Genomic DNA, 25,563 nt, shown 5'->3' with positions numbered 1-25,563 from the left:
CATGGCAAGTGATGGGCCAAATGTGAACAGTTTGCAGTCTGAACTGCTGAGACTGAGTGGCTGGATGACAAAAGTGGTCTTTGGGAAGCAGAAGAAGGCACGATCATTGTGGTAGTCGCAGAGCACCTTGGGTCCAGGAACAGCAGATCTGGCAAGGAGTTGACTGCTGCTGACTGTGGACAGTGCTGAGAGTTCTGCCATGCACGCTCCTTGACCATTAGACCCTTGCAGCTGCAGCTGGAGGGCAGTGCATCCTTCTGCTCATGTAGTTCTTGATCGTTGTGCCCTCCCTGCAGCATTTTGTGTCCAGGTTTTACTTATTCCTCTTTAGCTGGTTTGCAGATCTAAGATTATGATTGTGAATAAAAACTAAATATGGGGGGAAATGTTTCTTTTTCTAGATTTTTTTCTTCCTACTGGAAAAGGGATCTGAAGGATTCCCTCTTTCAATGCACAGTGTACTTGGTGAAGCAACACCAACTATTTCCTATTCTTGTAATTGCTGTGAATGGCAAGACAAACTCCAGTGAATGAGTTTGCTCTTTACCAGCCATCTACAAACTTCAGAGTTACCTGGTCTCTATGATGGCTCCTACCATGTCTGTCTGCTTCCTGGTATTCATTAAGTGAGAATCTGGAGAAAAGGGGGAAGGAGAAAGGAAACAGAGGCCTGCAATGATGGGATTGAAGGATGTTTATGGGGTTAGCATTTGAAGATATGAACAGTCCCAGGATGAGCTTAGGGCTGCAATGAAGCATGCAGAGCTGGCATCATCCATTGTGTGCCAGGATGCCCAGCTGAAGGCTCGCAGTCAGCATCCTTCCTCAGAGGTTAGCGCCTGGCCTGTACCAGTTTTTTATTATTTTAAATAGCAATGCTGGACATGTGGGTATGTTAAGGATTCTACCCGGTCTGATAAAGTGCAGGAAGTAAAGGCAGTGTTTCTTTAACCTTGAGACTTGTCTAAAGGGTTTAAAAGTCCTGAGCTTAGTAACCCCAGAATATGTTTGCTTGTTTAAGAACTGACCCATCTCGTGGTAGGAAGTGTTGCGGTAACAACTAATCCTCTTCTGGAAACAACTAATCCTCTTCATGGCATTTAAGAATCAAAAGAAAATGTTAAAAAATGATCTGAAAGGAACTTGTAGTTTATTATTTTGGGATCCTCCTACCCCCGTGCCTTTCCACCTCTTATATAGTCTATCCTATTTGAGCTATGGTCTCAGCCCTACCTGAAAGTTCTCTGAATTGCATGTGGGTGTTCAGGGCCCATTCCTGGGACTGAACCCCACCTTCGGGGCACAGTTTCAGAAGGGCTGCCTGAACAACCTTTTGCAGCAGAGGAATGGGTGAGCTGGATTCTACCCGGTCTGATAAAGTGCAGGAAGTAAAGGCAGTGTTTCTTTAACCTTGAGACTTGTCTAAAGGGTTTAAAAGTCCTGAGCTTAGTAACCCCAGAATATGTTTGCTTGTTTAAGAACTGACCCATCTCGTGGTAGGAAGTGTTGTGGTAACAGTTATGGGCAGAGCATCTTCTGAACGTCTTGTGTTGTATATTTATCTCTGAACATCTTCTTGCCTGTCAGAGCAAGTCTTAAACCAGCGTGTCCTTAGCAGCTATGCTGTGAGGTGATTATTCTTCCATCATATTTATAATTTAGCTTCTACTTTTGATTCTAAATTCAGAAATATACCGCCTCTGGCCACAAGCAAGGAAGAATAATGATTGCCAATGGTGCTGGGACAGACCATTGTATAGCAAACTGATGTGCTGGGTGGGAATTGTGAAGTTAGGAGTCAGGGAGTGGTGGGAGGGTGAAAGGAGAAAGCTATGCTTTCTTGGGGTTTGAGAACAGTTCTCCCACAGGAATTGAAAGCCAGCCACATGAGAAATTTAAATTTCATAGAAGTCACAGTAAAAAATAGCTGAAATTAATTTTTAATTGTGCTTTATTTGTCTCAATATGTCCAAGCACATGTAACCAATATAAGAATTATTAAACTACTTTTTATTTCTCCCTCTCTCTTTTATTTGTCTGTGTCCTTCTAAGTCAGAGTGTGCTTTACACTTTCCAGTCATTTTAGTTCAGGTTGGTCACATTTGAGTGTTGCGTAGTGACATGCAGCTACAGCTGCTGAGTTAGACAGTAACAATCTAGATACATATACACTGTTGGAAGAGTTCCAGGACTGCATTTGATATTTAAATATTATGTGGATGATAGCGATGATTGTGTGTGTGTGTGTGTGTGTGTGTGTGTGTGTGCATGTGGTGTTTAATATAACAGCAAAAATCGGAACATATCAGTGTAGTTGTGTCTCAGACATGGAGTTGAGGGGAAAACTGGAGGGCTTAGTAAGTCTTTGTCTTCGGAACATCCTTACTGGTGCAGACTCTAGTTTTGAAAGTGGGATGCCTGTCTTTCTTCCCCCTCCTTTTCTTTTCTTCCTTCCCCTTTCTTTCTGTCTCTCTCCACCTCCCCTCTGCCTCTCCCCTTGTCTTTTTCTTCATGCTCTAAAATATTTGCAGGAAATATTGTTCAATTTTTCATTTTCCACTCACAATGTATTGAAATAATGCCATGGACAAAGGTGACTTGCATTTTTGTCTGGCTTCAACAGAATGCCCTTGTTAATACATTTAGGAACAACCTTTAAAATGTTGGCCAGCACATTCTTGCATGCAGGAGATTGAGGGGCAGCTGTGGAGCGGGAGTGCAATTGGCTTTGCCTCCTTCGCACTGGGGCTCAGCTCCGTCCCTCAAGTGGCTGGGTCATCCTCACTGAACTTTTCCCTTCCACGGCAGCTCGGGGGCAGCTTTCTCTAGTAGACCCCACCATGGGCAGCCAGAGCTACAAGACTCCCAGGGAGATGTGACTGCCAAGGAGGCAATAGGGGCTTCCGTACCCCCTTGAGCAGGCCAATGCATAAGGTCAGCACCTCAAAAGAGGCAGCGGAACCATTGAGTCAGCACTACCTTAGCCAAGGAGGGTTCCCCAAGAAGATCCCTGAGAAGAAGAAATTCTCTTTCACGAAAGCTTTCATTTTTTTTTTTATAAACACTGTTCCAAAGTTCTCAAAGTTCTGAGGATCCTCGACTGTGTGGGAGGCAATTTGCCCCCCCTCTCACTCTTTGGCAAATATTTTTTCTTTTTAAGGGGCATTTATTCCTTTTCCAAATGTTACAGCAAATCTGTGTGTAAGAGAATGATTTTTAGCAGGAAACAAAGCAAAACAAAACAATCCAAAGTACAAATGGGAGTTTGGCTATTGAAAGTCATCTACAACACTGGTAGAAAAAGAGAAGAAAGTTTTTTCACATTACAGCCCTCCTGCCCACCCCAATGCCTGATCCTTGCTTACCAAGTCAAAGAGACACGGGGGATTCTCAACCTGGAAGTTCAAACTTGAAAAAGATATTTATAAAAACCAAGACAGGGCAATGCCATCTCCAGCCCAGGTGCCACCAGGTGCACAAGAGACTAAAATTTCAACAGGGGGAGGCTGGGCACTCAGGGGTTGGAAGTATAAACCCCCACTCCCTCTGGCTCAGAGGTTTAGGGAGTAGGAAAAACAAACCTACTTGAGAAAGAATCGAGAAAAAAAAAATCAACAATTGGCTTCTGCAGGGGTGGAGCCCGGGAGGGAGGGAGAGACAGGAACATTTTACACCATTAATCTAAATTGGGAAATTCTATAGGACCATCTGCACCTGGCCTAAGAGGAGAAGACTGGGTGCTGATGGGAAAAATCCATAGAAGGGAGCGGAGAGGAGAGGAGAGGGGAGGGGAGGGGAGGGGAGGAGAGAAGGGGGAAGGGGAGGGAAGGGGAGAGAAGTGATGACTGGGAGGAGTAACATGGTCCTTTCTTTCTGGGCACAAGAAGGCAGCCAGGGAACCAGCTCCAGGCAGTGACCTCACATGGACAGAGCAGTTTTATTCCTTAGAGGCCACTCCCCCTGCCATACCCAGTTATTCATGGTGCTCGGACCTTTGTAGACCTGCACAGTGCTTAGAGGGATTTGCGGTGGTTCTGTGTGGTCTAGTTCCTCCAGTAGGCTTATTTCTGTGGACAGGTGTGGGTAGCATGCTCAGTTTTCAGTATTGCTGTAGTACAATGGACTGAAAGAGCTAGGAGTTAGACAGATCCCCTGACTGATTGAGACAGACAGACAGACAGACAGACAGACAGACAGTCAAAGGTGTTACGAATAGATAATAAACACGACAGACTTCCACATTCTTCGTCATGTTCCTAACGAGAAACAAAGGCGTCAAGCCCTGGTGGAATTTTTCTCCTGACACTAGACAAGTTCGAGGTGGGATCAAGAAAAGCTTATTCCAAAGTTGTGGGTCTGTTAGCCGCTCTGTCTTTAGGGTCAAACAAATCAACCCTAAGTTAGGGGAAGAAAACCTCTCAAAGATCCTTAAACCCCCCTGGCCCAAGGAGACACCAAACCCCAGGCTTCTGAGTGTCTCCTCTCCTCCACAGAGGGTCTTTCCCTCGCATGTTTGCTGTGTATGTTCCCCCCGCCCACTAAAAGCCTTTCTCCACAAGCTGACTCTGTTGGCCGAGTCCGAGAATTCCTCGGTCGCTCGCTACCTGTAGTGCTCAAGATTTTTCCCGTCTTTTTTATTCTTTCAGAGGTAGAGGAAACGAACCCCATCAAGACGTTAGATGATAACAGGAAAAATTCTAGACTGAGGGCCAGGTGAGCTGGTTTCGCTTAGGAACTGATCGGAGAGGTGAGAAGCAAACTAATAGATGTTAAAGTTATTGCAGCACGAGGCACTTTGTAAGTGCTTGCTTCCTCTTCACTGTGGACTAGAGGTTCAAGATACAGCTGGTGCATTTGCAGGGGAAGAGGCTGAGCCTGAAGACCATGGGTCCTGGCTTATTACAGAATCTGAATAAAATAAAATCTTCATTCTGATTTCAAAGCTGCTGCGCCCTTAACATTGTAATCTATATGCATGCCATATAATAGGTGTATTTTCCATTAGAAAATGTTCAGCCAGAGGAGCAGAAGCAATCATACATATGTATGAATGCAAATATATGTAGGTGGTAAATATTTGTTACGGGGAATTGTCTCTCCCACATTTGGGAGGCTGCCTAAGCAGGGTGTGGAAGGATGTTGTCCTCACATCTGATGTTGGCGCTCGGTGTCCTCAGGGCATACGTCCTCATAAAGGAAAGATCGTGAGCATACACTCAACAGATACAAAGGTATAGCCCTATATACTGAACCCATTTCTGTTCTTGTTGCTTGTGACCTTGGTGATAAAATATCCTACAGAAGTTTTGTGCTTCACTATACTACTAAAAACGCACAGGTGCCCCCGAACTCACTCAGAGAGCTCAAAAGGTGATCCAGGGGAAAGTAGAGTGATCCCCCACCATGAGGCCTTGACTGCCTTGGTGGAATCAGTTTCTGCAATGTAGTGTTGACCACGGTACAGCTACTGCTTTTTTGATGTTATGTCTTCCTAAGAATTCTCTGGGTGGCCCACCCTAACTCGAAACTCCCAAGGAGGGGTTTCTGGATGATGTAGTTGAGCCCAGACACCCTGACCCATTACAAAGCTGTCATGGTATTCAATAAATATTTGCACGATGCTGCGGCGTTTCTCTTGGAAATTCCGGAAAAGTCGGATCACCTCATCCTGGCTCTGCTTCTAATACATCAAGCGGTTTCAGACAAGTTGCTGAGAGTCTTGTTTTCCTCACTGTAAAATTCTAGGACAAGTCCCCACTTAGCCTCCTGAACATGATTTTTACAAAATCGATTGAGACAATCCAAACAGAAGCAGGAAACAAGCGTGCTGCAGTATGGCTTTACTTTAATTGCCGTTACTAATAATGCAGTTCTTAAAGGAGTCACGTGAGTTAAGTTCCTGATCAGTTTGCCATGCGCAGAGCCAGGAAGATGAAATTAGATGCAAGTGTAGAAACACTGCCAGCTATTCCCTGGCCTACTCTTCAGAAGGAAGTCATTGCCATTCAAGGTGATGATCCATTTTCACATTGCATTTTATTGCCGGGCTGAATGACTTAGAGGAACAAGCATGTAACTGGAGTTATTGGTGACTCTGGGAGGTGAGGGGCAGTGGCCCTTCCTTACATGGAAATTGTGGGCAGTGGATGAGGTTTCTGTCCTATAAATCTGGGCTTGCATTTCATAACAGCCAAACTTGCTCATCAGGATGAAGAAATCCCTGCGGAAGTTCTTGGTGAAGATGGCATAAAGGAAAGGATTGGCACAGGAGTTGATGGGGTAAAACAGAACGAGGAGGATCTTGGCCTTGGACACGGTGATGAGGGGCACCTTGAGTGAGGCAGAAATGGCAAAGAAAGAAATGGGAGCCATGCAGAGAAAGTCAGTGAAGATGAGTGTAGCCATGCGCTTGGCAATCTTGGTGTCACTTGATGAGGACACGATGTTAGGGTTCCTGACTGTGAGGTAGATGTGGGTATAGCAGCCACAGATGACCACAAAGGCCAGGACATTGAGGACAAGGAGGGCCATCACATACAGCTGCGACAAAGGGCTGTCAATATCCATGGGTAAGCAGATGCTCACTTTCATGTAGCTACTGATTCCGAAGATGGGGAGGAGAGCAGCTGCAAAGGCAAAGATCCAGCCCATCACCATGATGCTGGCAGCATGGCGGAGCTGCACCTTGCGTTCCAGTTGCATGGCATGGGTGATGGTGTGCCACCTTTCCAGAGTGATGGCTGTCAGTGTATAGACTGAGAGTTCACTGGCAAAGACGGTGAAAAAGCCAGCGGCGTCACAGCCCGCTCCTGTTTGCCAGTCAATGGCATAATTGTGGTACTGGCTCTTGGTATGGATATCAACAGATGCTATGAGAAGCAAGTAGATTCCAATGCAGAGATCAGCGAAGGCGAGGTTACACATCAGGAACCTGGGCACGGTGAGTTTGTATTGGCTGGTGGTCAGGATCACCAGCACTGTGATGTTCCCAGTGATGGCCAGGATGCTAATAAACCATATCAAGACTCTGAGAATGTTGTATCCCATGATATCCTCACATGGATTAAATGCATCTGGCTTTGGAGAGCAGGTCACGGCAACGACTTCATTACATAAGTCGTAGTCAAATTCACTATACATCATGTCAGAATCTTTTTCATAACTGGGGTCATCGTCTATCAGAGAGATGCTCTGTTCCTTAGCCTGAGTCGCATAATCAACATCTTGCCTTAAAACAGATTTGTTGCAAATCGGATGAAGTTCAGAGCTAGAAAAAGACAGAAAGGAATAGAATCAACATCATGGGTAGAGAGTAGAAATAATAGGGTTCCTTCTTGAGATTGCTTTACTTCCCAACATCTTGTCTGCCCTTGAGGCTGACTCATGGGTTAATGCTGCTTACTGTAAATGAAGAGAGCAATGTGTGTATATATTTATTCCTTGAGTTGGATGGCCCATGGGGGAAACCATCTGGCCACAACCTGTATGTGGGAAGGAAGGCGCCTGGGGCTAACCCTGGCTGTTAAGTACAAATAATTTACAGACTTGATATTATCTTTACTCCACTCCTGCCTGCCTCCATTCAGGCATCTTCTAGCATGCCTGGGTGGATGTACTCTCATTTCTCTACTCTAATCACTGGGAGATTCTGTTCTCTGACACGAACGAGAGTTTATTTGCTCGTGTTATCTGCACAAACTAGAATATGAGTGTGGAGTTAATTCTCAGGCAGCCCCATCCTTTGGCTGTTGGGTGTTCAGGCTGTTGAGAGGCCAGCTAATTTTCCTGAAATGCTACCAGGATCTTGGACTTTATCATCTCATTCCCTAGAGGCAACAGTAGGTCTCAGGCATTCATTTGCCCTGCAAAATAAGCCGAGTTCTGTTATATGAAATAGTTCCCCCGTGGGCGGCCAGCGGAGCAAATGCAGGCTTTAAAGGGGCCTAGTTTGTTGGCAGGTTGTTACATATCCCAGGAGTCACTGAGTCCTCTCAGGGCACTCTCCTGTCTTTTATTTCCCCTTTAAGCCCAAATACATAATAGATCTTGTCAGCAGGATAGAGGCACTTACAGAAAGAATTGAATGAAACCCGGGTGGTAAATATTCAACCTACAAGTGTATGCATAATTATCTACTCAGACTCTCACATGGAGAGAAGAGATACTTCTGTAATATAAAGACTTAACCATTGTGACTTTTTCACATTGAGAGAATTCTTGATGGGAAGAAAAAATCAAATGTATCTTTTTCCTTCAAACATATATCTTTACTCTTCCTTTCCTGCTCAAGGGGAAAGGTCACAGAAATGTTAAATTAGCATTTTCTCAAATTTAACACAATCTCAGACAACAGGAAAGTAAGAAAGAGCATTCAAGCCCCTCAAAAGCCCCAATACAAAGAGGTAGGTGGCTGGGGGCGGGGAGCAGCTCTCATCTGCTTCTACAGGATGTGAGTTTGTGTGTCCAGTACCATAGACTGAGTTTTCCCCTCCTCCCTGCCCAGTGAGAAGGGGCGTCGTGGAGAACCCTGCTCTCTTTTCTCTCACCAATGGGAAAGGAGCTAAATGGCCAGAATCTTTTCTCTTGACTTTAGAGATTCTGTTTTTCTTTCTTACTTTATTTCTGGAGTATCATCTTTTATTTTAGAACCCAGAAAAGATTTTTCAGTTCTGTCCTAGCTACACTAATGACAGTTAACACACAAAACTGAAAATGGCTGGAATGGGAATCCAGGAGATCATCGAGTTTAGTCTGTGAGCTAAAGTGAGGCAAGCCCTAAGACAGGTGTGGAGGGGACAGGGGGCCATTCTATGGTGCTTAGTTCGAATCCCATCTCTGGGGTTAGTTGCAATCCAGCCATGGGGGCAGAAGGTAACTTCTCTGGTGCTTGAGAATTGCAGTCTGGTTCAGGGGAATAGGAACTGACTTCACTATGTAGAGAAAGTCTCCTCTTTTGGGGTTACTGGCTTTAGTAAAGAAAATCCTCATCACTGATGTTACTACCAATCTACTCAATAGTGAACTCTCCTTTTCTTGAAACAGAAGGTACCCACTGACTAGAGGCACTTATGTCCCTCAAGATAACAAGAAGAGGCTGGTGGCGGGGGAAGGAGCAGCTCTCATTTGCTTCTACAGGGTGCGAGCATGTGTGTCCAGTGCCGTAGACTGAGCTAAAGAAAATAAGTGTTGCCTTGCAGTGTCTCGGCAAATAAATCCTCAGTAGAATAAGGAAAGGGGAGTTAGCATAGGGACAGTTTAAAAGTGGAACTTGAGGAGTCCAGCCATTGATGGACAGAAGCTAAATAGGTGGCATCAGAGGGTACCCCAAGGCCTGAGCTATGGAAGCAGACAGAATTGATCTTTGGAGCTTCCTTTGGTCAATGCTGATGCAGCTATCAGTAGGTCTGGGCCCTAGTCTCTGCCTGTCGCAGAAGGGAATCATGCTGATAATGATGATTCACCTCTGCAATACCAGCAGTAAAGAAGAAACGTGATCTCATGGGTGGCAGGGAGCTCTCTGCTCTGCCAGCAGTGTGCAGAGCAGCTGACGGTGCTCACCGACGTCATGTTGGGTACCAGGAAGGATGTGTCATGGTATACTGGTTAAAATACAGTTGTGAGGAAATGGCCTAAAAAACAAGGAAACTTAAAGAACAAAAGAGAAACCAAACAAAGTTAGCTGTGTATAGGAAATAGCTGACTCAATGACAATTAAGGGATATGATTGACCCAGCATTTCACCAAGAGTCCAGGGGGACAGTTAACCCAAACCTCTTGGAATCATAGGGCTTGTATTTATATTGTGGGCATTATTTTCCAACCAGGACAAGAAGTGCAGTTTCATCAAACAGTTTAGAAGACAAATCTTATTAGCAAACCTCTATTTACATAAGTAATGAAATGACACTATTTTAGGAAAAATCCTGCCAGCCATTATCTTTGTGTGGGTGTGTGTATGTGTGCACGCGGGCATATACGCATGCTCGCGCGTGTGAATCTGTTAGGTGAAAAAAAAAAACAAAGGAATCAAACACCTTTGTTTTGGTACATGATGGAAGACCTGTGGGCCACTACCCCTACAGGCCACTAATGAAAATTATAACAGGGACCCAGAGGTACAAAGACCAAATGACCTGGAGGGACCAGAGAAAGCTTTATGGCATGGAACACCTAAGGCAAATTTGAGGTTTCTGGTTTAGAGAGACCTAATGTCATGTACATATAACCAGAATGTGGCAAAGTCAGAGATCTCTTAGCAACAAAGTAAGAGATTCTTTCCTGTGGCTCACTGGCATATGACCATAAGGCATACAGCAGCTACTCTTATAGTGATCTTAACAGTTTTCGAGATTTCTACTGAGGGTTCTCTGTTGTAGGGTTTTTGCAGTAAATTGGCTAGAAGAATTCTTGTCTGGATGTGAACAAGGCAAGCCATTTGCCTCCGCTATGGCCCTTGGAAACTGTAACTGTTGGGAAGAGATCCTCCAGCGGTTAGGCCCATCTATGAGATGTCCCTAAACCTGGATAGATTTTTGTTGGGTACTGTGAACCCCCAGACTCTGAATTTCCTGTAAACAACTTGTTTTCCTATGCTTGCAGCTGCTCTGAGGGCAAGACTGGGAGAGTGGTTTCTGGTGGGCTTACAGCTGAGAGTTGGGGTGTGGTCATTTATTCAAGGAGACCTTAGATAAGCTGCCCTGGAACACAATAAACTGGGCAGTCTCTATTCAAGGGGGGCATTCTTGTTTCAAGGATGACCCGTCTATCTGTGTGTTTCAGTCTCCAACCCCTTGTCTGACTCGCGAACCTTACCATAGCACATAGAGCAGGCATTGCGCTACAGTTTCCCAGTGATGTACACTAATTCTAAGAAGCAGCCCCTTCTCTGCTGGTCCTTCATGCGGGGCTAGGTACTTTCCATTACTTCGGGAGCATTGCAGGGCGTGGATTGTCTTAATACTCTTTTCCTTGCCTTTCTTTTACTTTGAGCAAGTGAGTTGGCTGTTGCTGCTTAGTCTCTGTTAAAGCCAGGCTCACTAATGAGAGTGCACTAAAATGTAAAGTAGCACAGCTTGGGAGCTGCCTTGGCACTGGGCTACCATTTAAGGACACTGGAAAGGCCTCATCCAGTCAAGTGAGACTGCGCAGAGTGGCTCCTATTGGTGGAGGTTAGGGGGAAATGAGAGGTTTGAGAACACCTGATATTTAGTAGCGTCTTTCCTACAATAGACCCTTTTAATGTCTGGAGCTTATGGACTTTTTCTGCAAAACTGCCATCTCTTTCCTTTTCAGATTCCGTCTATGATCACTGCAACTTTGAAAGAGTTGGGACTTGGCTCTGCTTTGGTTATCCTGTTTAGGTGTGAGCTTCTGTCAAGGCCAATGCTAAGAGATGTCTTAACCTTTGCCCTCTCTCTGAGTTGCTGAAGTCTGCAGTGGATCCGAGTGGCTTACTGTGCTTTAGAGAAGTGACAAGTGTGCACACACTCTATGGAAGTTACAGGTGTGCATGCACTCAATGAAGTTTTAGGTGTACACACACTCTATGGAAGTTATAGGTGTGCACACATTCTGTGGAAAGCATTTTTACATTTCTCCTCCCTCGCTGACTTTGATGTCAGTAGGACGAGCATTTAGTTATTTTATGGGACAGGGATATTTATGAGGTATAGAGTTTGACACGGGAAAGACAAATTCATATTGATACCAAGGAAAGGGCAGGGGGTTAAGTATCAGTCTGAGTCAGAGACCATGCTGGAGGTTTCTCATGTTTTCTCACTTAATCTTTGGTGGATGCTCCACCATATGACTCACTCTTTCCTCTGAGATTATTTTTCAAAGAACTTGTGAACTCAGCCACCCTCACCCTCTACAAACGGACTCTTTGACCCAGAACACGCCTCAGGTCTTCATTCAGGAGCCTTCCCTGTGTGTGGATTTTCATGCCACCGGTGTGTACGGGTTCTCCACTGTGGGGTTGCCCATGCCAGACTTCAGGGTGGACATAGAAGGACTCACATTTGCCGTCTCCAGTGTGCGAAGGCACAGCAGTGGCTGGGGTATGTAAGGCTGGCCTCCACAAGGGTGACAAACTTTTCCAGACTAGGAAGCTTCTTCAGGCGGTAAGTGGATCTGGCCCTCAGCTTCTTCAGATTTTCTAAGCCATGGCTGGGCAGGGAATGAACCTTTGTCCTTGAGATGTCTCTATAAGAAGAAATAATAATAATAATGAAAAGAAACCCCAATCACCTTGGTTCAAAGGTTTTCTGCTTCCAGTTAATAGACAAACTAGCAGACACTCTATTAGCATGTTTTTTGTTTGTTTGTTTGTTTGTTTTTTAATGGGTGAGAAAGGATTAACAGATTAGCAGCACACCTGTGCCTGGTCAATATTCAGCTTAAAAAGACATTTGGCTTTCATAGGAAGAGTCCTGGTCCTATTGATCCTGATAGGAGGATTTAGCTAACAGACTGCCCTGATAACTAGATAGACCTGCATCCTGGTTGGTTTGGGCATAATTCTTGCTGGTGAGTAGAATTTGTTACTTCTCTTTTGTATATCATTTGTGCCTGGCCGAGAGGCACATTTTTCTCCACTGTGAGGCCAGCTATAAAAATATCTCTAGTAAACTCCGGTAGAATCTGTGACCTGCAGACTTTGTTGACTCCCCATGGGAAGTCTTACCCTCTCTGAGGAGTAGATTGTTGGGGAGGGAGGTGGTTGGAAGGTGGGAAGAGTAGGAGCAGGGGAGGGAGAGAGAACTGGGATTGGTAGGTAAACTGAGAAAAGGTTTTTTCTTTAAAAAATAGTATCTGTGGCCTGAATCATAGAAAATGATGTGAAGGGAACACGTCTACAGTGAAGAGGAGTCTGGTAGTCAGAAGGGGCAGCCTCAGCCTGAAGTCCAGGGGGCAGGAAGATAGGGGACATGAGCTTGAATTTCATGGCAGACACATGCATATCTAGCCTGCCCCTGTGCCTGTCAGATCTGTGACCCTGGTTAAACTGTGTTTTCTATGTCTTGATTTCCTCAGCTCTTAAGTGCGAGGACAGAAATCAAACCTACCTACAGTGAAGGAATATGTAGGCAATACTTAATGCCTGGCTGTTATTAGACACACGCATCACACACATGCATGCTCACACATGCACATGCTCACACATGCACATGCTCACACAGAGGCCGACTTTGAAAGAGTGTCTCTGGCTGAGTGAGTTACCATGGGTCTGGTACGAGTTGGTATTCCCTATTTCAGTATGTTTCTCCTATATTCTTCCCCTGTTATTCAAGATAGAGACCTGGGAGTTATCTTTGATTCTCTTTCCTTCTTCACTTGGACATAGTCTATTATCTCAACTGGCCTTTAATTTGTTTTTGTTACTTGAGTGAGGGTCACTTGAGTCTCTGCATGGACAGATGAAATGGACCCATAACTTCTTCCATGGTCATCTACTTCCCTTTCCAATAAAATCTTCTCACCATAACTTGAACAAAAAATTTTAGCGTGCCAATCAAATTATGACCTCAAATTCTTTAACAAGTTCCCATGGTTCTCATGACAAAGGACAAATCATTGTGTATGGTACACTTGTCCCCTGCCTGGTTTATATTATATTTAGTTCATGCCATTGTCTGTGCTCCTCTCTGCATTGCAGGAGGGATGACCTGCCAGGTCTATTTTTCATAATCATCTTCTTAACTTTGGGTGAAAGGCCTGGGGGATGGCAGGAGAGCACATCTTCTTACCCCTTCTTGCCTCTGGCAGCATCTGCATCTCCTCCAGACACTACTGAGCAGATCTGGTTAAGATCTAGTTCTTTAACTTTCTCTATTTCTTTGACTCCAGGATGCTTTGACTCACTTGTGCTTTGAGTCCTGAGCTCAGAAGTGGCTATCTACCCCGATAATGTCCAGGCCTCTGATTCCCTATTAGACAGTCAGGTAGACTGACATCTTCAAAACCTTTAGTAATTGCCTTTAGATAGTACTTAACTGTGTTAAAATTTCCCTCTTGCCAATTAAATCGAATTCGCTTATTCCAGTTCTAATCCTCTACACTTACTGACTCCCCCACCTCCCCCAGTTCTATCATCTTGGAGGGAAGGACACCATGGTCTCCATTTGTGATTCTAGACTTAAATGCTTCTTGTTTTGTTTATTCTTGCTTTTATATTCTTGGTTATTTTCAGCTTTATATGAATTTAAAATTATCTTCTTCATGATTTCCTCCATATCTACTAATATTTGCCTCTTAACCCTGAAGCTGCTCTGTTTTCCAGGTCCTCCTGACCATCACATGTTGGGACACCCAAGGACTCAGTACCTACAGTGTTCTTTTCTCTCTTCTCTCACTCTGTACATGACTCTGGCAAGCCTTGGGAGTAAAATGCTGTATTCTGGTGACTTCTCTAAGATCATCCACCTCACTGAAATCTCCACTTGCATGCCCACTTAATCAGCTTTAGACATTAAAAATTAACCTCTTGATTTTTCAAACAACAACAACAACCCTGATCCACTTGCAGCAAGTTGGATGTTCCAACTTGTTACAGACAGATTTTGATGGCATCCTTGACTCCTGTCTTTCAATCCCCTACTCAACCTTAGAAAGACTTCTTGGTGCCCCACATATACAACTCTAGTGGTCAGCACTTGTCCCTCCCTCATTATTATCGCTTATAAGAAACAAGTTCAGGTGTTCCAGGTATATCTTCTAGTCTTCATCTTTGAGTTATAATTCCTCAGATCCAGGGTCCTTGCAGATACAAGTCTGGTGCATAAACTACTGCCCACTGAAGAGACTTGACTCTGTTGTTAAGTGGTGCGAGAGAATTGTCTGTATTCTGTCAATCATGTATTTTAATAAAACGCTGATTGGCCAGGCAGGAAGTATAGGCGGGTCAACCAGACAGGAAGTAGAGGCGGGGCAATGAGAATAGGATAAAGCTAGGGAGGAGGAAACTCCCTCCGCCACTCCTGAGCAAACCACCTAAGAGGCAACATGTAAGCTGTCACATTGAGAAAGGTACGGAGCCATGTGCTAACATAGATAATGATAATGGATTAATGTAAGTTACAAGGACTAATAAGGAGCCTGATCTGATGGGCCAATCAGTTTATAACCTTATGGAGTCCTGTGTGTAATTTCTCTTTGGGATTTGCCGGCTGTTGGGGTACCGGGCGGGACGGAAACCCCAACAAGCCGGCCCTCATGCTACAGCTAAGTAAGCCAGCTGTGCTGCCCAGTTCACCATTTCTCCTCACTGTTTCAGAAGGTCCCCGCTTCTGTGCCCTAGGAGACCTTTCTGAGATTTGTTTCCCCTTTCTTTAGGCATGCCTTCTTTTGACCTGCTTTGCCACTGACATGGGTGCTCTATTCTCTGAACAATTTTTCTTTCCCCTCTCCTTTGGGCTCTTCCTTTTCCTCTAGAATGTAGAAGGTTCACAAGCAGCAGTCCAGGTCCTATTGTTTACATCGAAAGATCTGCCCAAAGAATGAGAAGGAAGCCTTAAAGTTGATCAGGGACAATTTAAACTTGGGTACTAGTTTTTTGTCAAGGACATTTCCCAAAAGCTAGCAATATAAAACTGAAGACCCATTTTTTGCTTAATTATGTCTTCCCACTTGAGTTTGGAACATGTATGTAATTTAGATCAGTTTTAGATATTCAGTGAAATGAACTTTTATATTCCAAAGAATATTGTCCTGTTATTTAATATAGTTGTTGGTAGATTAAAGATGATTGCAAATTCTTTAACTGTCTTTCTATTAACCATCTATTTCTGCTTATGTGGAACCTAAGCTGAATTGTGAGGCTTTGAGAGAACAGAATATGAAAGTGTTGCTACTTGAATTCTGGACAGATTCTAAGAGCATCATTAGCTTCTGCATTGGTTTTGGACAGTCCGAGGCTGCCATCAAAGAGCTATGAACATCCAGGAGCAGTGCATGTGTCTAACCTTCAGATGCTGCCATAGAACATTGTTGCCTGCAAAATTCACATGCAAAAACTATATAACTAAGCTTTGAAAAAAAATCACACACAAAGTGTCATAATGTTTTGAATAAGTTTATATACATTTCTATAAGCAGGGACAAAGTATGTAAGAAGTAAATCTTGTTCAATGTTGTTTGAGACATAACTACTCCCATTTTTGCCATGTTCTACTACTACTACAACACACACACACACACACTATAATTTTCCCAGGTAACTTAGAGATATGTTGTTTGATTTAATAATTTCTTTATAAAAATGCTCTTCACTTCTACATGGCAATCACCTATGGATTGAAATAAAATAGATACCAGTTTTCAGGTCTTCATGAAAGTAGGCAGTTGTGACTAAACTGGTTGACGTTAGCTCTTACTCTGGAACTGAGGGATACCCAGTGATCTGGGAAAGCATTATTTCTGAGCATGTGTGGGATATTCCAGAAGATTGTACTTGATTCAGTGGAATATAGGGGGATATTTTCCTTAATCATTGTGTGTGGGCACCATCCAGTTGACTGGTGTCTTGGCTTGAGCAAATAAAGGAAGACAAATTTACACTGCCTCTCATTTCTGGAGCTAGGACACCCTTCTTTTTCTATACCTATATAGCAAAAATCCAGGTTCAACAGCTTTTTTATACCAGTAACTCCTTGGGCCCTCTGAGGAACGAGGACTCGAACTTGGACTATGCCATACTGTCACATTCTCTGGTCCTCCCTGCTGAAGATGGTCTACAATGGACTGCTCAGATTTCACACTCACATGAACTAACTCCTGTGATGAATCCTATCTCTTGTATCTCTACATCTCCCTATGTTATAGGTTATGTGTCTCTGGAGAATTGTGATTAATGCAATTGCAATGTGCGTACGGACATTTTAGTTAGTATTTCAAGAAAGCTCGGAATACAAAGCAAAACACAGTGAGGGTTATTCTGAGCAATCATGTTTTAAGGAATACAGGGAACCATGGGATGAGATTTGGAACTCTGAGCTTTGAAAACCAGACAGAAATTTAGAATTTATGCAAGAAGGAAACATGACTCATTGAAATCTGGAAATTTTTAGTCTTGAGTACCTGGAGACCTTCACATAGTATGCATTCAACAAATTGTATATTAAATGAACTGTAAAGAAAAGGAATTAAAGACAGAAAGAACGTGGAGTGGCTGTTACAAAATCAGGTCTGGACTGATAAACTGTCTTTTCATACTGCTGCTTCACTGGTCACAAGTTATCATGTTGTCCTCACGGTGGCCCATGCATGTAGCCTCATAGCTGAGTGGCTGAATCAGGGGGGCCACTGAGATTTCAATGGTAGCCTGACTTATATAGTGAGTTTCAGGCCAGCCTGGGTTATAGGGTAAGACGTGTTTCAAAAATCCAGATCCAAACGCAAATGAAGTCATGGTGTTGTGATTAGCAATCTGTTCTGCTGTCAAAGCCTATGCTGAAAATCCCCAGCATGATATTTAACTAGCAGGTGCACTTACCCTTCTGCCAAACACTTCAGCGCAGGCACTGTTGTGGTTTAAGTCTCTCTGTTCCTTACTCCTAGCTCAGGGCTGGACACATAGTGGGAGATCGTCTATTGAGTCCTCAGTGAGAACCTGAGAATGCACAGTTCTGCCCTTGTTCCTGGTGGCTGGACAAGGTGGCAGGAGCTTTGGGCTGCTTTGTCTAATCCTTGTCTTTTAGTATGGTTCAGTTGAACGACTATTGTTTCCCACTTTAAAGTACCATCTTGGTTAGTATTTCAACGCATACTATATTTTGATTTTGAAATTTAATACCCATCAAAGTACCAAGAGAGACACTACAGGCTCATGGCTGAGTCCCCAGAGATTTAGTAACCCTAAATTGTTTCAATAGTGTTAGGATTCTTGGCACTGAGTTACAGAGTGGCAAGGGAGAGGGCAGTTGGTAATGGCATGGGGATATGAGAGGCAGGAGTTAAATAGTGCTCCATGCACCCTTAATAAAGTCTGTTAGAGCCACTGCCACAAATTTCATTTGAACAATTTCTATTTTTCCCAGCAAAGACGTTATTACAGGTCAATCATTTCCATAAGTGAGAGCACATTTCTGGTGTATTCTACATTGACAGATGGCTAGAAGATCGCTCTTTCATGATCCCAGGTGGGATAAAAAGGCAATTTACTATCTATAGGACTGTGGGTACACAGGTAATGGAAGAGAATCATTCTTATACAAATAACTCAGTGTTTGAATCTGAACTATCAAATGAATCTGAGCTATAGCCAAATCAATTTGATAAACCATCAGAATATGATTGTACTGGCTCCAACCTGCAAAGGCAATACATTAAATTTTCCCCACAGGAAACTGTTTCCCAAGGAAACAGCAATTGCTTGATTGCTTAGAAAAAAAAGCTCGAGTGAGTTAATGCTATCAGGTGAAAACTTGGATGGCTGCTGATGTTCAAGGTCAAGATTCATAAGGAGGATTGAGGATGCTGTGCCTTTGAAACGTGATGGAGTTTGTCGGCATGCCCCCGGCTTCCTACACCCTTTCCTCTTTGCAATCAAACAGCTTAGATTCCTGTGTTCAGAGCCTCGCTGTTCTTCACATAGCTAGAAATTTCACCTTCAGGAAAAAGCAGCCAACAGTTTTGGTGAGCTTTCTCAATTCCCTTAGAAGCTTTTGGACTTTTCTGCTAGAGATAAAGGGAAAGGCTATGGGAGAGGAAGTCACACATAGTGCAATCTGTTGAGGCTGAGCAAGGCTTTTCAGGTTATAGAGCAGGGATGTTTAGAGTCCTTCTGCGTCTACCAACATCAGCACCACTGGGGGACATTGTTAGAGATACCAGTGCTTAAGCTCTGGTCCTCAGATGTTGAATCACCTCCTTCCCCACTTTTAAGCCATGGTTTCTTCCTGTGATTCATGCAGCCAAGGATGGACCTGAACTTCTGATTCTTTTGCCTTTACTTCCTGTCTCTATTTCTGCTCTGGTTCAGCAACTGGAAGTGTGTGCCACCATGCGTAATCTCATGGAATGCTGGGGATCAAACACAGGGATCAGACACTTTGTGTCTGGTAGACAAGCTCACTACCAACTGATTTGTGCCTAGAGTCAATGAAACAAACATTCTTAGGGTGCAAATTACCAATATGTGGTTTAAAAAAACTTCCAGATGATTGCGATGCTCAAGCATTTATATAAACCCACTCACAGCTGAGATGGCATATAGCTGTGTTGTACTCCGAGACCTGCCTGCCATAGGCTGACTTACATAATCCGGCTCCACCCGGGGTCAACCATACCCAATGGCTACTTAAGTAGGACTACGTATGCTTCCTTGCTGTATTTCAATACAGCTTTACCCATCTTAATTCTAGGGCTTGCTATGGGATCCACTGATGGTTTAGAGATTCTTTGCCATTCGGTTGTCGACTCAGCCAGACTGGGCTTCCATCACGTATTCCCCATATACTCAGCATTTTGTAGTGAATCTCCTAAATTCAGGAGCCTGTAGCCCTCTTATTTGGGGTGGGAGTTGGGGATCTGACCCAAGACACAGCTGCAGTCGTAGCTTGAGCAGCAGCAGCTGTGCTGTGGGCTGCCTGAGCACAATCCTGCGCGTACTCACTTGTTTAAAGCACTGGAGGAAGCTGGTCATCCAAACAAGGCGCCCACTGGGAAGGTTTAATTGAGTTGCTGCACAACATTGCAGAAGTAGGAAATAAGATAGGCTGTCATCTGCCCAAATCCCAGTTATCAGGCAGAGCGGTTTGAACGACGTTTGGAATAACCTGAAAGCCCCAGAAGGGGAGGCTGGAAGTTAAGTGCTAACTTGTCCTTGAAGGGACAGAAGGAAATTTGCAACCACATGCTGCGATTTCAGCCAGGTTCTGGCACACATATCGTTATGCCTTGACACAAAAAGGCATGGGGTATATGGAACATTATTCTTGTTTACTACCATTTGAGGATGCTTTTTGAGACAAAGTCTCACTCTGTAGCTCAGGCTGGCCTAAAGGTTACTATGTGACCAACCTAGGCCAACTACAACTCACAGAAATCCTCCTGTGTCTGCTACAGAGTTCTGAGATGATAGGTGTGTCACCACACCAGTCTGAATGAATCGAAGTGTTTCTTAATTCCACTGGATTTTTCTGCAAATATCATTCTCTTTATTGTGAGCATATGTGTTACAGCAGCAAAATGGACGGAAGCACAGGCTTGTAAGGGCCCCGCAGAATTGTTTCTTCTGCCTGTTTACACAGCAGTGATGGATGGGATGTTTGTATTTTGTGATCTCTGTTCAATTCCGAGGAGACACATTGTCAGTGCCTGGCCTGGATCCTGTCTATGCGACTTCAGTACATGCCCATCTGTGGCATGTTTCTGTATCACAGACTGGTGTTCCCGTCTACTTCAGTTCGACACCAGTTGTTGGGGTTCTGATGAAGAGGTTTCAGATGTCTTAGTACATGCATTTGTGGTGCAAACACATGGGAATGTGAGAAGCGAAGGCTAGTTTACGCCTTAAGCTGTGTTATTTATATCCATGGGATGACCTTCAGTGGGCCGCTTTCCTCCTCTGGTCCTGGATGTCTCAGCTGTATAAGGAGCAGCTGTGGACCATACACAATGCTACAGTTTCAAGAGCATGCAGTTGGTTATAGCTTTACAGATCCAGTAGGTGGCATATTGAAAGCGTATCCAGCCACTGACATGTTCTGAGCCCATGTAAGAACGTCCAAAGCATTCGGGACTATTAGCGAAGTGAAATGGACAAACTTCTACCCACCCACAGAGCCCCAGAAGTACTTTGTCCACTTGTTTTCCTAGAGCTCTCAGAACAGGAAACATTAAGCCTTATGGGCTCTGAACACTCCGTGTGCTTCAGCACTTAGACTCTCTTCCCGTCACTCTCCCTTGTGCCCTACATTGTGCTTCAAACGAATATTATAATCAGATATATCAAGCTATACAATTATGTCCTGATTTCCCTACCACGAATATATAATGCCTTTGGGATGAAGAACTCTCGGTTTTCTGGAGCACCAGGGTGGTGCTCTGTTAAATACCACAAGTGAAAGACATACATCCATGCATACACATGTATTTGGACATGTCTATCAACTTAAGCCTTTAAGTCTCAGACAGTAACAAGAGATAGACACCACTGCTCTTTAGATGAGGAAGTTGAGGCTTGGGGATGAAAAGGACTTCATTTCAACCAGGGTCGTCTGCTCTGACACCTCTGCCTTAACAAGGTCTGCTTGCTAGTGGTGCCTGTCTCAACTCAGGCACTTTGGATTAATGTTTGAACTTCCTCAGAACGATAAATCTATCTTAGCACATACTTTTCTTTCTTCAAAGGGGAAAGCCTGTTTCAGAATTACAGCATGCCCCTTGTTATCAATAACAAACATTTGTGGAGTTCCCATTCTGCCTTACAGAGTGTGACTCTGGAAATACAAAGATTCTATCACAAAAGAGAACACAAGCCATTTGTGAAGATGAAAGTGATGTTGGGGGATGGTAGCGAAGCAGGTGAACGATGATGCATGGGAGCCTATGGTGGCTGGCAAATGAGAGGGCAGGAGCGTGGCTACCAAATGTCTGCACAGAGCTAGGATTGGGGTGGGGATAGTCTGAGGTGTGGTATAGGCCTATCTATTTGTTCATCAGCTTTCCTGCATCTTTTTTATTTCTTCTAAGTGCTTTTCTTCCTGAGGAATATTCCTTAGTTAATTCGGTGGATCTTGCTTAGAGTCCAGGAAAGCACATCAAAGAAGACCTTTGGAAATTGTGATACAGAGCCCCTCCCCTTCCCACCCACAAAGGTAATGGGAGTCACATAGAGAAGTCACTCTTGACTGAGTTCTTTAGAGGACTTAGACCCTCAAGGAAAGGGGGCGTGCGTAAGAAGAGGGCAGGGCCACTTTCGATGGAGGTTTGAGTAGAGAAGTGCTGGTGGGCAAGGAATCCTGATCCAGGGAGTGAGTGAGACACTGGTGCATCCTGCTGGATCTGGAAAGAGGATCCAAGAACAATGTGTGCATCTCACTGCAATGAAGACATGTATATATGTATCGTGGGTACAAAACAGAAGGAAGGGAAACCAACCTTTCCCTGTCAAGGGAGACACACAGAGCAGAGTGGCTGGTGTCTGCTGTGAGCCAGACAGTTTGCTTTGAATTCCTTCTAGAAAACTTGCATTACTGTTGAATGAGTTGCTTAATTCTTCCAGATCATCCAGTTTTTCTTTCTTCAAAATGGCAGTAAGAACTCTTACCCCAGAGGGGTTTTATAAGAACTGAGAGCACATTTTAACCTTTTAGAACACTGGCACTCAGAACATGCTCATTACATGTTATTATTGTTTCCACTTTATTTAAAGTCATACTATAGATAACCCTAAATTATTCCCACAAGTCTTTGCAAGTATTGTGAACTAAAATTGATCTTGCTGGCCACCCCCTCTTTAAGCAGGACAAAGTTTGTTTTTAACTTGTATAAGCTGAACTCTTCTACATGGAAACGAATGAAGTTACTCACAAAATGACTGGCCCAGAGGCTCCCTGGAAAACATCATTAGGCAATTCTTCCAAATTATTGTTATCGCTTAAATTCCTGGGGATGGAGTTGGAGAAAGAATAAGAAAAGGAAAGTCACATAAATATCCCTGTTGTAAGAGCCATTTCCCCCTAAATGGCCTGGAAGAGTAGTCAGGGCTACTTACAGCTCATCTAGCTGGGTTCCGTTAAATGCACAGTTGTGTATTTCCTGAATCCCATTCTTATTCAGCCATCTGAAATAAAAGCCCATTAAAAACATAATAATGTCAGATGCAGCCAATGCAGGGGTTTGTAATTGGAAGCACTGGGGCAAGGTCAGACAGCACAGTTAGTGGCATAAATAAGATGCAACCCTTATGTTCAGGGGTGGGAGGGAAAGGAGACCGAGGCTGCTTTGTTGCTATGGAACCTTTAGTAAGTTTTGAAGCTTATATTATGTCTGCATAGTATCAATTCACAGGAATAACTGAGCTTCACAGAAAAGAATGAATAAATGGAATTTAGTTTTTTTTTTTTCAAATACACACTCTCTGGATACTGTACCTATAAGATCTTTGCACACTCTGCCCAAGTACAGAGAAAATTCTACAAGAAAACCAAAAATCTCCCTGCCTTGAAGGATGGAAATTGTAATTATTGAGCAAATATTTCTAAGACAGAGAAAAGACATTTTATGTCACCTTTCTCTAAGGATCTCTTCACCCACAGCATCAGGCCTGGCTGCCTTCAAAAAATGATCTAATTAAGTTGTCAGACAACCTGAACATCTCCAGTGACCCGTGGGGCCCTGGTTATTGGAGGTTTGTGGAGGTGGCTCTGGGTTAAGGCAGAAAAGAAGAGAAATTAATTATAGCGACTGCAGACTGTGGCAGGTTGAGTTTATGTGTGTGGCTGTAGCCGAGCTTTGGGGGAGGTGGGGTTGGTGTACATTGTCGTGCTCACTGTATGAAGATGCTGAGATGCAGGTATGTTTGGACAGGGGTGTCTCAGGCCACTGTGGGCCATCAACTCTGTCCTGTTCTTCTCTTGAGTGGACTTTCAAACAGAAACAACTCCCCAAGGTCAGGATAGCCCAGCGTTGAGCCTCTAGCCATGTGCCCTTGTCTGCTTACAGCTTCTTCCCCTGCTAGACTTGGACTTGGTGGGTTTCCTGACAGCAGTGTTCTGAGATCTGATCCAGAGAAACTACCGGGGGACTCCAGAAACTCCTTCGGCTGTGGTGAGCAGCTAGAAGAGGTTTCCTGAAAACCCACAGGCAAACAACTATGTGCCTTTTTCTCCCCTCTTCCTGAAGTCCAGGGAACTAGGAAGTCTAGAGAGAAGAAAAATAAATCTTTTCGACCATTAGCAGTCAACAGGTAGCGTCTGGTTACAGCGGGGTGACTGTGCATTCCATCTCGCTCCCCACCCCCATTCTCTACTGTCACTGCCCTGAAAGGTCTCTGCCAGAAACATTTAGAATGCAGATACATCAGCCTGTCCTCTGTGGTGAAAGTCACTGGGACAGCAGCCTCCAACCTGTGGGTTGCTTATCCCTGGGGTTTTGACATCAACCACAAGTGTCAACAAACTTTCTCTATTTTATGGACCAAGAGGCGAGGTTAAAGATGCCACTTGCTTTATATAGGGTCTCATAAAGTGATGGCACACATTTTATTAAACAACTGCAGAATATAGTAGTTAAATAAAATTGTTTTTTCTTTTTGCATGTCAATTATAAAAGCCAATCTTAGCTACAAGCTGGATTTGACCTGTGCATTTTTGTTTGTTGGTCCTGTACTTTTGCTCAGGACTTTGTAGGTTTATATAGGCATTACCTACTTGTCTATAAATTAGATAATTAATCTTTCCTTCACAAGATTACTCTGTGAAAGATGCTGATATGATGAAATAATACATAGACTACAATAGTTACTATTTTCAAAGAAGCCCATTGCCTTTATTGTTTTCTTGAGCAGGTCACAACATGCAGGAGGATATTTTATGTCAATGGTGCATCATCACACAAAATCAAGTTATGTCAAAACCCTTTCCCCTTGACTTCCTATTAGGCTATTGGACTCTACTAACACAGAGAAGCCAACAACAATAAAGTACATTCCTAATCCATTCCTCTGGTTCTTTTGTGGTGAACCCAAGGCCTTGATCATGCTAGACACATTCTCTACCTCTGGTATATATCCTCAGCCATTTATAAATATGTAATAGATATTTATTCTTAAATATACATATATTTGAAATTTTAGATAAGTTGTTTATGCTAGCCTTGGTCTCATCCTAAAATCCAGGCAGGCTTGAATTTACAAGCTTCCTGTCTTAGCCTCCTAAGTAGCTGGAATTATAGGCCTGTGTCACTAGGCCTGGTTCCAAATCTCCTAAAATAGGGAGTGCCTACTTTAAAATCTGGTGATAATGATGATGTTATGATGAAGATGAGAATGACAGCTCTCTGTGAAATTATTCTGCTGAGGAAAAATCCCTCAGGGTTTCCTAGGTCCTGTGTCATCCCTAGAGTCAAATGATATGGACACTCAAGAGAAATTTCTCTTGAAAACATGAAACCTTGCCCATTAAAACTCATGAAGGATGGACAAGCTAGATGGGAGTTAATTAAGGAAGAGAGAAAACATGAAAGACACAATCCTTTCCAGAGAATTGGGGCCAGAGAATGCTGGGAACAGTGGTCCCAATTATAACCTCATCTCTCATCTCAGAATTAGGCCATTCATTAGGTACTTTACCCAGTAGCCCCTCTGCTCTTTGTGACAGAGGTGGGTGAGAAAGGGCACAAAGGCCCTACAAAATGTGGGGTTTTTTTTTTTGCTCTTTTTTTTGAGTCAGTTACCAAGATCCTGATTATCTTAGGATGTTTAGGAAAAAATAAATATGTACATTTCTCTTTAGAAAAGAGTTCCAAAGATTTGAAGATGTGGTGAGGTAGAGCTTTTCAGTGCTCAGCACGATTTTCTTACATTTTCCTCGAGTGCACTGGATGGCTCTCCTAGGAGGA

At 43.7% G+C, this 25,563-nt stretch overlaps 1 protein-coding gene across 1 annotated transcript in view; it reads right to left on the bottom strand.

The window, feature by feature from the left end:
• Positions 1 to 5,825: 5,825 nt before the first annotated feature.
• The window catches only part of Fshr (follicle stimulating hormone receptor), a 185,207-nt gene continuing 165,469 nt past the window's right edge, over positions 5,826 to 25,563 (bottom strand). The window contains 5 exon segments of the mRNA XM_087907284.1: positions 5,826 to 6,162; positions 6,164 to 7,267; positions 12,019 to 12,204; positions 22,534 to 22,608; positions 22,718 to 22,786. Coding sequence (XP_087763410.1) covers positions 6,123 to 6,162; positions 6,164 to 7,267; positions 12,019 to 12,204; positions 22,534 to 22,608; positions 22,718 to 22,786 — 1,474 coding nt within the window. The 3' untranslated portion in view covers positions 5,826 to 6,122.

This window comes from Myodes glareolus, chromosome 6, assembly GCF_982192425.1.
Source record: "Myodes glareolus chromosome 6, mMyoGla1.1, whole genome shotgun sequence".
NCBI lineage: Eukaryota > Metazoa > Chordata > Mammalia > Rodentia > Cricetidae > Myodes > Myodes glareolus.
This window is presented reverse-complemented; position numbering and strand designations above follow the sequence as displayed.